Source organism: Aplysia californica, unplaced genomic scaffold (assembly GCF_000002075.1).
Source record: "Aplysia californica isolate F4 #8 unplaced genomic scaffold, AplCal3.0 scaffold00124, whole genome shotgun sequence".
NCBI classification, from domain to species: domain Eukaryota; kingdom Metazoa; phylum Mollusca; class Gastropoda; order Aplysiida; family Aplysiidae; genus Aplysia; species Aplysia californica.
Window position 1 is genome coordinate 666,694 of NW_004797394.1, and position 12,305 is coordinate 678,998.

Here is a 12,305-nt window from a genome sequence, read left to right on the forward strand (position 1 = left end):
AGCAAGACAAAATGCTACGATGTTAAACAAATCTGTCTATCAAATATCTGTATTCCTTATCTCTCCTCCTCCTTTTTGTGTTTGTTACTCTTTTGTAAAACTTCTAATCTTCGGTACTTTTATGACCATATCGTGTTGTAAGTGCCGAAAAAAAAAATCTGTTATATGTATGTCATCCAATTTCAGGTGCTAAAAAATATTCTACTTGTTAGGATACTCATAATTTTGACTGCTGTTGACAAGAGTTGTGGTCTGAAAGCTGTTTTATTTCATCTTGCAGCCGGCAGTCACTATACAGTTCTGGCTATCACAAAGTACACCGCACATCCAGTGGAAATGTGAATGAGAAATCTAGTTTGCTTGGAAATGACTCTGTTGAGTTCAGGAAGGATAGGGATGAGAATGTGAAGTTGGCTACACCCTCACTGCCAAAAGTTATTCTCAAAGTGTTTGGTGGAATGATTTTGGCTTCACAGGTAAACAACTGAATTGTGTTTTCATGTTTGATTCGTTTTGTTTAAGAGGCATTTTAATCATCTAGATATTATAGAAGATCATGAATATGTGGTTTTCATTGCTTTCAAGTGTTTTTTTCATAAAATCATGAAAAGATTAGGCTATAACTTTATTGTGACAGAAAATCTTAAACCGTCAATCACTATTTATTAACAGTTTTCTCAGTGTGTGAACACTGACAGTTATTGTTATGTTCTATTGGGAAGAAGAAAAACAATAGTAAAAGTAAAAAGAACGCAATATGGTTTTTAAAAGATGTGAACGCGCAACTGGCTGTGTCCTTGGGTTTGTCAGCAGCTGTTACTCTAAGTTTTTTTGCATCTTTTATCATGAAAACAAATTCCAAGAGTTATGAAATCCTATCAATTCTCATTTTCTCTTTTCTTCCCCCAGCTGCTAAAATTGCTGTCTGACTTGTTAACATTTGTCACGCCGCTGTTGATTAAGTAAGTCATTTTTTCACTTTTTGTCCGGTTTGTTACAGTGGAAAAGATTTTAAGGAAGTGTGGTTTTACTGTCAGTTCCAAGTATTGTCACTATTACATGAGAAATGAGTCATTTCAACCATTTTTGCTCACACTAAGCAGCAAAACAATACACTTTAAAAAGTGTTTTAAGAGTGATATTTGGTTTTTATTCAAATAAACCTAGGCATAGGGGAGGACGGGTGTTTGGACAGTGACAACATACACATTTATAATCTCTTTTCAAGATTAATATTTGTTTTTGTTTTTTTTGTACTGTTTGTTTGCATTTTGAAGATCAGATGTTTAAATTTTGTTTCAGTGAGTTAATCTCCTTTACCCAAAACCGTGAGAACGAACAGGAATGGAAGGGGTATGTGCTTGCATTTTCCTTCTTTTTAATTGCCATGTGCAAGACATGCCTCTACCAGTACCACTTTCATATCAGTATGACCCTGGGAATGCGCATCAAAAATGCAGTGATAGCTTCTGTATATAAAAAGGTAAGTCTATAGATTGTATGTACTGCTCTTAAAAGGTATCTTGCAGATGAATTATGTGTTCATTCCCGTTTCTCTCTTGTAACATTTAGTGACCCGTAAGTTTTATGTTTTTTTGTGGTGGTTGTAAAAATTCAAAACAGATTTTGAAGAAGAAGAATTTTTAGAATTTAATGTCATGCAACAAATCATCATAGGTCAACAGTAAAGTTCTGAAGAAAAAGTGTGAAGAAAACTATGAGAACAGGTGGATGATTTCATTTTGATGAGAGTGTTTCTTGAGCAGTAAATTTATGTTTCAAACAAACTCTGAAAGGCATTTATAATGCCTAAATAATACGCATTATAAAGTAATGTAGAGTAATGTAGGCAGCCTCGTTACTCTGGAATCGTTTTAAAAGTTATCAATCATTCAAGAGCAATAGCAATGACAAATGATAATGCTCCAATAAGCTTCATCATGGTTGTTACCCTTACTTTATAGGTGGGGGCCTACCTCCCCGAATAAGGTTTTGCTGGCTGTACTGGTACAAATGAAAGGATGAAACAAATTAAAGCTTTATTAATTGCATGGTGATTTGCATGTTTGAAAATAGATATGATTGTGTAATAGATTCATCCTTTTTGTAGCTTTTTGAAATTTGTACGCAAACAGCTATAGTAGAACATGTTTGAGAGGTCAATCATGAGCTGGTAACCTGATTGAAAAAGATTAAAATCTCCTCTGTCCTCCCTCTCTGAATCCCCGGTGTCTTTGCCAAAGAAATTTGGGTTTTGTATGGATTCATAGGAAGTTTCAACTGGCCTCAAGTCACAGTATTAAAAATACCATGTCCCAAAAAAATGTATATTTTTAATTCCCTTTTGCTTTTCGTCGTGTTTTAAAAAAATGAATTATAATGATATTGTTACTGTGACCACCTACTGCAGTTTTTTTTTTTTTTTTTTTTTACTGCTGACCTGAAAGGCTTTAAAGACTTTCTACCATTTACATGAAACTGAACCTGTCAGCTTTTCCTGGTAATATGAAAATTACTTTCTCTGAACTTATTGCTCTCCATAGGGTTCTTAGAATATCACATAAGTTTCGTGGAAAAGGTTCTCATGGTGTATTTGATTAAATAACTCCAATAGCACAATTATATGAATTTTTGTCTTTGTGTCTACCTACAGGCTTTGACCATCAGCAATGAAGCAAAGAAAGAATCAACTGTTGGAGAAATTGTGAATCTAATGTCAGTAGATTGCCAAAGAATTCAAGATGCCACAGGTTACAAAATAATTAATTCTCCTGTGTTCTTTTATCGTCGTACTTAAATCATGATCTTTACACATGATAAATAATTGATCTGTAAAGCCCCCAAAAAGTTGATTGTATTTGATGCATCCCAATCTGATGTATGATGAAATTTTAAGACTCCCCCCCCCCCTCTTTCCTCTACAAAATGATGGGGAAAATATATATTCTAGTGTCAGCACAAAGTAAAGTAGGCTACAGTGGGACTTCATAAGCTTCTTCAATTTTTTGTGACGTAGCTGGTTATCATGAGTTGATGAGAAAGTAGACTGAAAGACTTTGCTGCAAAATTTGTTGAAAGAAGAACCAAATTAGCTGGTAAAATAGAATTTATTTATACATATGTCTTTAGATCAGTTTTAAATGCAGTCCTCTCAGGCCCCTCTCTTAAATGCAGCGGGAGGGAATTCCACACTGAGGGAGCAGCTGTCCAAAAAGCCGTACCTCCGATAAAAAAAATTGTCTAAGGCACAGCCTTAAATTTTCTTTTTATTAAAGGACAGTAAATCTTGAGTTGGAAGATACTCCTGTAGTAAATTAGAAAGATATTGAAGTGCCATAATGTTATAAGAGGCAGGATAGGGAAAGGTGGAAAGTGTTAAAGTTTGTTCCTGGCCTATACCCTGGCCCAGGGTGAGAAAGGCAGTGATGATGATGATATTGTTATATGCCTTATAACTCATTGCTGTAACTTTGTAGTCAATACAAGCTCCGACAGGGAGCTAGTGTAGATGTATAAACAATGGGGATGTTGTGTGATTTATGAATTTTAATTGTAAACAGACGGAATCATAATTTTGAATGTGTATATTGATAATGTTCAGGTTACATCTACATGGCTTGGTCAATGCCCCTGATGATTGTGCTGGCCATGTACATGCTGTGGGGCACGCTAGGTGCTGCCTCTATGGCTGGCTTGGGAGTCCTCATTTTGCTGATGCCCATCAACGCGTGGGCTGCATACATGCAGAGGGGATACCAAACAAGGCAGATGAAGGTCAAAGACAAGAGGATCAAAATTATGAATGAAGTTCTCAATGGAATGAAGGTATTTATTGTTTTACTGGTGGTTTTTCTTGTTCTTCATGTACGGGGTCTGAAACAAACATTGGCGATCATGGTTCACCATTCATTTCTTTTTTAGGATGCTCTAAAATATATCTCATATCCTGCTCTTTTGGATTTTACTTTTTCAATGAGAGCAAGATGTTCAAGGCCTTTATGGCAGTTCAAGTATCCTAAGAATTACATTTGTCTCTTTCTAATTGGGTTTTTAATCTGTGAGATTAGGAATTGAATTCTTTCACTTTGCATTCAAGAAAAAATTTCTCCATCTAATAAATCAAAAGTTTCAAAGGTTTATTAAATTAAGGCTGGTGCTTCCAATTTTCCTGGGACTGTTACATTCAAGCTTCATTGGACTGACAAACAAATGTCTTTCTTTCAAGGTGCTGAAACTGTATGCTTGGGAGGAGTCTTTCCAGAAAAAGATCACTGATATAAGAAATGAAGAACTGAGTATATTGAAAAAGACAGCATATCTTGTGGCAGTCACAACATTTGTGTGGACTTGTGCTCCGTATGTGGTAAGTAGCTATTCAATGACGTATGCCAACTGCTTCATTTAATTTAGTAGGCTGAATCATATGCCTTAGTCATTTCATTGTTTTGAGAAAACTTTAAAAATCAGTGCTTACCACAGCCGTCCTTGTGGTTTGAACAAAAGTGGAAATGCCTCCATTACTGAATACATGAGAATAAGCAATGAAAACGTATGTCTACATATACCTGGGTAATATAAAGAGATGCTCAGCTTTGACTATCATTCATAAGAATATGTGCAAAAATGGGTAATCTTCAATAACTAAATTCTACTTTTTAAAAATTCAAAGCGCTGGCAGGATCTTTAACAAGTAACTCTTTAAACTATCTGTTGCAAAATGTGGTGTAACCATTGGTTTTCGACAAAAATCTTTGTACAACCATTTATTTGAGACTACATTGTATTTCAATTCAATTTGATTTATCTTTAAAAAGCTTACACACTATGAATGAAATGTTGAGCATTTGCTTCCGTTTTTTTGTTTTTGGATATCCATGTAGGGCTTATCGTGTACTGTTTTGTCACAGAGACCTTCACTTCAGTTTTGTTTCTTTCTTAGGTCCAGCTGGCATCTTTTGGGACTTACATAGCTATATCAGACTCTGGCTACCTTGATCCATCAACAGCATTCGTGTCCTTCTCTCTGTTTGCCATTCTCAATCAACCCATGACCTTCTTACCTATGATCATCCCTTTTCTGATTCAGGTACAGTGTGCTTTTTAACTGTCGTAAATAAGGTTCTTGCAGTTTGGAACTGGAATGTGAAACTTTAAAATGACAGAGAGATAATTTTTAATAAGGTAAAATGCTTTTCCACAGTTATGTAGTTCCTCCAATGTTTGGCCTACGCTACTCCGCAATACCACACTTTGCTGGCTTGTCCATTTCAAATTATTATCTCAGCCTCACAGAAAGACAAACCCCGTAACAGCCCGCCAAGGGCATAACACAGTTTTTTGTATATATCTTCATGCATTTGTATTATTATTTTCAGTCCTTTAAAATGATAACAGAAAGAAAAAAATGCAAACACACTCATTGAGACATTTTGTAAGAAAAGTGAAAACTGTTCCATTCTTAAATGTTTTTGCCTGGACCAAGCAGACACTGACAAAGACATGTACACTTATTTAGTTTTTAAAATACGAAGAGACAACATGATGCCAGAGATCTGCCTTTGGTTACATCTTTCATTACTTTAGGCATTCACCAGGAAAATTTGAAAAAGTCCTGGAATGAAGTTGGAGATAAAAGTTAGAGCTAAAAAATTGATGAAACACATGTATGTGAACCATGCCATCAAATAAAATGTTGTTATTGAATCATGACTTGTAATATAATGTTAGTAATGAAAGTAGTGTAATTATGTCTATATCTCTTACTATCACTTTGAGTAAAAAATGTTCACATAATGTATGCTATCACATTCTCCAATTATACACGCTAGATGTGATTTCTTATTCTTGTCATTATGTTTACTACCGGCATTATTCTTAAGAAGTGGGAGTAATATTAGTTGATTGAAATGAGTACAGTATTTAGGGAATAAATTAACAGGAGTAACAAGTAATACTAAAATTAATTGATTCACTTATGATTTATTTTTTCTTATATGATGGCCAGGCTGGAGTTTCTATTGGGCGGGTCTCCAAGTTTCTAAGAAGTGATGACTTGAAACCTGATGTAGTGCAAAGAGATCCAAATTCAGGTAACTCTTTTATTTTGATGTCAATACATGTATGCATGAAGTGTTTGAGGGCATTACTGGGTAAACCATAAGCTGACAGCCCCTTTCTATGGTGAACTGCTTCACCTAATGCACAGCATCTGTGGTCACTGTGGGGGTGACAGTGTCACAGTTATGTTTGCCACAAACAGGAAACAGTGCACAGTAATTGTTATGTTGCACAAAGACATGACCAACTAGAATTTACTACTTTTATCTTTCTATGTGTTGACTTTAGTTCACGTTCTGTCATCAAAGTTCCCGACAACTTTGTCATGACTTCGCATAAAGCTCCAAAAATTTGGGTTTTTAAAAATTTTTTATTGAAGGGACTGCCTTCAAAACTGGAATGGTAAACTGATTTCAAAGATGGTTTATCGCAACTGATGTTATATTATGGATAAACAAGTTAAAAGTAATAGACATGAAGTGTGCGTATTTCCTACCTCTTATAGTAAAAAAGTTTTCTGTGTTGCATCCTCAAGTCACTGAAGAGTGTATGAACCACCTCATGTGCCCTAAAGCAGTATCATCATCAAAGGAGTAATATGAAGAAAGAAAACTTTCATTCTCCAAACTTGTCAGTATTTTAGTGTTCTAGTTCCTACAAAAATGGCAGCTTGCACTGTGTGCTTTTCAGGAAGTTGAGATTGTTTCAGAGTGCTATCAAGTCTGCTGGGGTAATAATACTGATTGTAAAGCACATAGAGATTGCTGTTGAGTGAGAATTCGTGCTCTACAAATGCTATCTATTATCTTATTCGTCTTCTCTTCAGATGGTGGGTGGCTAGAACACCCCACTGCTACTTTCCTTCTGTTATTTCTGCCTATCTCTCTTGCTGTTTCCCTTAGTTAATAAATTAATGCTGTCATGTGAATATACTTCAAACCAGTCTCTTCAGTTGATGCTTTGAAAGTAAAAAAGAGCAAGAAGTTTAACTTCTATTCTAAATTGGTTTTTAAAATTTCCTTCTTTGTTTCTTCAGATGCTGCGGTAAAGGTTGAAAATGGAACATTCACCTGGGATATGAGCATGCCATTACCAACTCTCAGAAAGTACGGTAATGATTTCACCATTTGTAATGAAATATTTGTACATTCAAATATAATATAATAATACTTTTTTAAAGATATCTGGTGTAGTTTCAAATTCGCCAAACCAAGCTTATATCAAAATATCCCAACCAAAGACAGAAGAGATAAATAAAGTAACTTCAACTTTGCTTTGATCTATTGTGTGTGTAAAACAGGCCATTTGGAAATTTTAACTCTTAATTAAATGAACCTACTTTTTTGCACTGAACACATGCCTCACCTATCCGCTTTGAACTTTTGTTTAAAAGAGATTTTTAAAAAAGAAACACTAAAACTAAGAAATGTGAGGTGAGTAACAAAATGAGATTCTTCTTACAATTAATTTGTGAATGGAGATCCAAAAATTGACAGATGAGTCAAATTTGTAGATTTTCAACTGATGCCACTTTCTTTTAAGTTTAATATGGCTTTATCATTTCATACTAATGAATTGTAAAAACTCAACCTATAAATTTGATGACTCTATTGTGTAGGTTAAAATCTGAGAAGTAACTCATTTTGTCAGCACGCCTCACAAGTGTTTGTTTTTCCCAGTAGTCTGCTAGGGTGTTGTATCCCACTCAAACTAGGTTAGTTCTGACATACAGGGTCAAAACAACTCACTTCCTAAATTATCTTAATGTGAGGTGTGCTGACAAAATGAGAGATTTCTCGCATATCGTGAATAGAGATATGAGCTGAAAATCAACTCCGTTGTCAAATTTGTAGATTTTTGACTAATGCCATTTTCTTCAAGTTTAACGGTTATTTTATAATTTCATACTAGCGAATTGCACAAACTCAATCTACAAAATTGACGTATCTATTCCCACAGTGCTAAAATCAGAGAATTAACTCATTTGTCAGCGCGCATCACAGATTGTGGTGATAAGGGTGTAAAACACATGCAATTACATGTACAATGTTTCCTTGCAGAATCAACATCCGTGTGCCTGAGGGTCAGCTGGTTGCTGTGGTTGGAACCGTTGGCTCCGGGAAATCCTCTTTGCTGTCTGCCATGCTAGGAGAAATGAGAAAAATGGAAGGAAGGGTCACTATTAAGGTAATCAATGGGTGTTTTGTTTGTTTTTGTTGATCCTATGGACCTGAGCAGATTCTCACCTCTTAATTCTTTCACTACTTATAGACGTGTTTCATGGCTCATGCTACTCCCAATACTTTCTCCTTTCTGCTTCAAAACCAGTCCTATTATCCTACTTTTGTAATAATCAAAACTGAAATCTCAGGCTGAAGAATGATCATATTTGAGCAATCTGTTAAGATAGGTCATTATTTCCCCTTTATTTTTATTTACAACATAAAATGTGGCTTATTTTGAAAATTGAACAAAAAATCTTTTTAATTTGTCTGAGTGTAGGCAGAATAAGAAAGTAGGTCACAAGTGAGGAAAACTCCCTGATAGTGGAAGAGATAGAGGACATAATAGTGTTGATATGGGCGTTAAATTCTGCTTACATTGGGTACACGATTGAGTATGTTCTACCTTTACCTTTTTGATCTTTAATACATACCTTAACATGTGGTGCAGATCTGGCAGACAAGCCAAAAGTGCTCAGGTGCATGAGTTGCCCAGGTTCAAGGGACCAGTACTTGAAGAGTAATTAAAGATAAACGCTTCTCTAGATATAGAAGAGATTGTTAAAAAGGTGGCGCTTTTGGTCCTTGGTGGACAGAGCATGGAGCTGAAGGGAAACATTTAAAGTTAGAAACATCAGCTGACTATTTCTTTTTGTTGTTTTTCAGTTGCTTTGTCACTGTATTGGTTACTCTGTTGCAGATCCAACACTGTGGTAAACAAATTATAGTGATTTGGAATGGATAATGGTTTTGAACATATTTGTATTATTGAATAAAATACAGGCTTATCATTGGTGTCTGTGGTGTAGCATTTCGGCACTAAGAATGATTCCCGAGCAGGGAGAATTTTTTATTGAGTATCTGAGTCTTTCTGTAAAGATGTTGTATATCTCTCAACTCAGGTTGGTCCTGACAGGTGGGATTGGAAGCCCTCTTCCAAATGATCTAAATTGTAGGCTTGATGTGGGTGTTAAAACACTTACTGTATAAAAAACATAAAAAGAAACAAAACGGGCTTTTCAATGGGACAGTCATATTTCTTTGACTGAAGACATTTTATCTTCAATGGAAGCTGAACAAATCAACAAGAAATTTGTTTTCGGGCTGATGTCAAATCATCATGCCCTTTTAAGTTCACACTGCAATAACCTTGTTTATCACATTTTCAGAACAGCATTGCCTATGTGCCCCAAGAAGCGTGGATCCAGAATGCGACTTTGAAAGACAATATTCTATTTGGAAAAGAACATTCTTCCAGTCAGTACAAGAATATCATTAACGCTTGCGCTCTCCAGCCTGACCTGGAAATTTTGCCTGGAGGAGATTCAACTGAGATTGGAGAAAAAGTAAGGCTTTGATTTTGGAGGTTACTGTTTTCAGTATTTTTAGTATACATATATATTTCATTGTTTCAGTGTCATTCCGCAATCAGTGGAAGCCCAAATTAGTTTCTGGGAGTTTCCAGATAAAACTGTCACCTGAAAAAAGAGATCAAAGGGGCATCTAACAATGTGCAGTCAAACCTGCTCTAACTCCCACCTGTAAACAATCGCCTGTACAAACAGCCACTTCCCGTTTACTCTCTTGTGGTTTTTTTCTTACATTATAATGACACTGTGTAAGATTGCCATCTGTCAAAGATTACCCTTTTTCCTATTGACATTGAGTGGCCATCTTAGACAATTTATTGAGACTGTCTGTCTTGCCTTTTCCTTGCATTAAATGACCCTTATTTTGTTGATGTACTTTGCTTTACTCAAACTAATAGACAAACAAACAGTCAAACAGGCACACAAATAAACAAGCAGACAAACAATAAGTATTAATAACAGAAGTACCGATAGAGCTAACTGTTATTACTAAGAACCTTTTTCTTTTAAAAAAATCAGAATGTAAAAAAATAGAAATGGTAGAAAATTATCTCACAGCCTCATGCTGTAATATTTAATTTTTCCACCACCAGGGCATCAACTTGTCCGGAGGTCAGAAGCAGAGAGTGTCCTTGGCCCGAGCTGTCTACAGTGGCGCAGACACGTACCTCTTGGACGACCCTCTCAGTGCTGTGGACTCCCACGTGGGGAAACACATCTTTAATGAAGTCGTTGGGAAGAAAGGAATTTTACAAAACAAGGTTGATATTTTGTATATTTTCTGCTAAATCTCTAGCCATCTCATCTCTTCCTCTGTACTTTTATGAACAAATTAGTGTTTCTCATGTAGAGAAACATATATCTGCAATGAAGTTGTTGGGAAGAAAGGAATTCTGCAAAACAAGGTTGATATTTTGTATATTTTCTGTTAGATCTCTAGCCATCTCTTCTGTTGCCTTTTACGAACAAACTAGTGTTTCTCATCTGGGGAAACTCACATCTTCAATGAAGGGGTTGGGAAGAAAGCAAGGTTGATATCTTGTATATTTTCTATTAAATCTCTTGTCGATCTCTTTCTGTACTGTGTTTTATGAACAGACTAGTGTTTCTCATTTGGGGAAATACATCTCCAATGAAGATTTTGTTTTGTTTTTTGTGTAATCTTTAGCCATCTCTTCTACTATCTTTAATGAACAAACTAGTGTTTCTCATTTGCCTAGTTCTTTTAAGAATACTGAAAACACCAGTGTCTGTGGTGTAGTGGAAGACGTGAGTTTAATTCCTGTGTTGGGAGAATTTTTATCAAACGTCTCCGTCTTCCTGTTGTGATGCTCTATCTATCTGAGCTTGAGTTGGCCCTAACATGCAGGGTTAAAGCATCCCACCTCCTAAATGATCTTAAGGGTGTTGATGGAGATGTAATTATCTACAATTGCAGTTCTCTGTACTGAAACTCATACAAGTGGCTAATCTTTTGAAGATGACAAAATTTCCAAAGATAGTAAAAAGATAATTTCATAGAGCATTCTGATTTATGGTTTGGTTGGCAGCAATGTTGAATGTAAGACATTTGAGTAATCTACCTTTTAACTTTGTAATTGTTAAAATAAAATAAAAAATGACTGGGTATGGCCATAGTTATTAAAAGCCATGAGCAATAGAGAATGGAGGTGTATGGGAAAAGAATATAATGTATCCTTCTCTTTTTGAATAGTCTTGCCCAGTGTGTATCTCAAATTGCCCTCAACGTTGCTTGTGTAAAACTAATGTTCTCACATTGTATGTTGTGGAAATATGTCTGTGTTTATGCATTTTTTATCCACACGTTTTTTTTTTCTTTTTCTGTGTTCATGGTGATTTCCTTGAACTCAGACAAGAATCTTGGTCACTCATGGAATTCATTGGCTACCCATGGTGGATCACATCATTGTCATGAACAACGGTCAAGTCTCGGAGGAAGGATCTTATGACGAACTCATGTCTCACGCAGGAGCTTTTGCCAATTTCCTGCAAGAATTTTTCATCAAAGAACATCATGCCGACTCGGATTCAGATGAAGGAGAAGAGGAAGACCCAGAGAGTGAGATTCATAATTTTATGTCTGCAGTAGTTGAACAAGCCAGTGAAGTTGAAATATACTGATAACGAAATTCACTATATCATAATTATTTATTATCTAGTAACATTTACCATATAATCTGGTGCTTATCTTTTCATTAGCAGAAACAATATTTACTTTAAATCAGTGCCCCTTGTATTGATATTATAATTATATCCCACTAGGATAGGAATCCAGTAGAGGACAATGATTTGGTGAGAATCATTTTGGCTTAATTCTTTGTGCTCCTAATTTGCTCATGTGTTTAATTGATGCCATTCTTCTACTACAAAAGCTAATTCAAGTTCTGAACTTGGTGACTAAAATTTCTTAAATTTTACAACAATTTAGAATGCACCAAATACAAGTTCAAAATTAGCAATAACAAAATCCTGTAGATCAAAGTAGGTGCGGGAATTAGATTTTTCACATTCACAGAGTGAAGATTATGCATGTTATTATGCAAAGTACTACAGCTTCCACGAATAAAAGAAAGAACAAATTAAAAGAATAAAGGGTTGAGTTTTTTTTCCAAGTCAAAGGAAAAGTAGTAGGCCT

The 12,305-nt window shown here is 35.5% G+C and overlaps 1 protein-coding gene across 2 annotated transcripts in view; it reads left to right on the top strand.

Annotated features, from left to right (window-relative positions):
* The window catches only part of LOC101845316 (multidrug resistance-associated protein 1), a 63,108-nt gene that overhangs the window by 37,403 nt on the left and 13,400 nt on the right, over window positions 1-12,305 (top strand). For both annotated transcript variants that reach the window (XM_005096239.3, XM_005096240.3), the window contains exons 9-21: window positions 281-476; window positions 910-962; window positions 1,303-1,483; window positions 2,654-2,750; window positions 3,602-3,825; window positions 4,226-4,363; window positions 4,940-5,086; window positions 6,005-6,089; window positions 7,094-7,163; window positions 8,118-8,244; window positions 9,449-9,625; window positions 10,243-10,410; window positions 11,522-11,729. In XM_005096239.3, coding sequence (XP_005096296.1) covers window positions 281-476; window positions 910-962; window positions 1,303-1,483; window positions 2,654-2,750; window positions 3,602-3,825; window positions 4,226-4,363; window positions 4,940-5,086; window positions 6,005-6,089; window positions 7,094-7,163; window positions 8,118-8,244; window positions 9,449-9,625; window positions 10,243-10,410; window positions 11,522-11,729 — 1,871 coding nt within the window. The remainder of the gene's footprint in view (window positions 1-280; window positions 477-909; window positions 963-1,302; window positions 1,484-2,653; window positions 2,751-3,601; window positions 3,826-4,225; window positions 4,364-4,939; window positions 5,087-6,004; window positions 6,090-7,093; window positions 7,164-8,117; window positions 8,245-9,448; window positions 9,626-10,242; window positions 10,411-11,521; window positions 11,730-12,305) is intronic.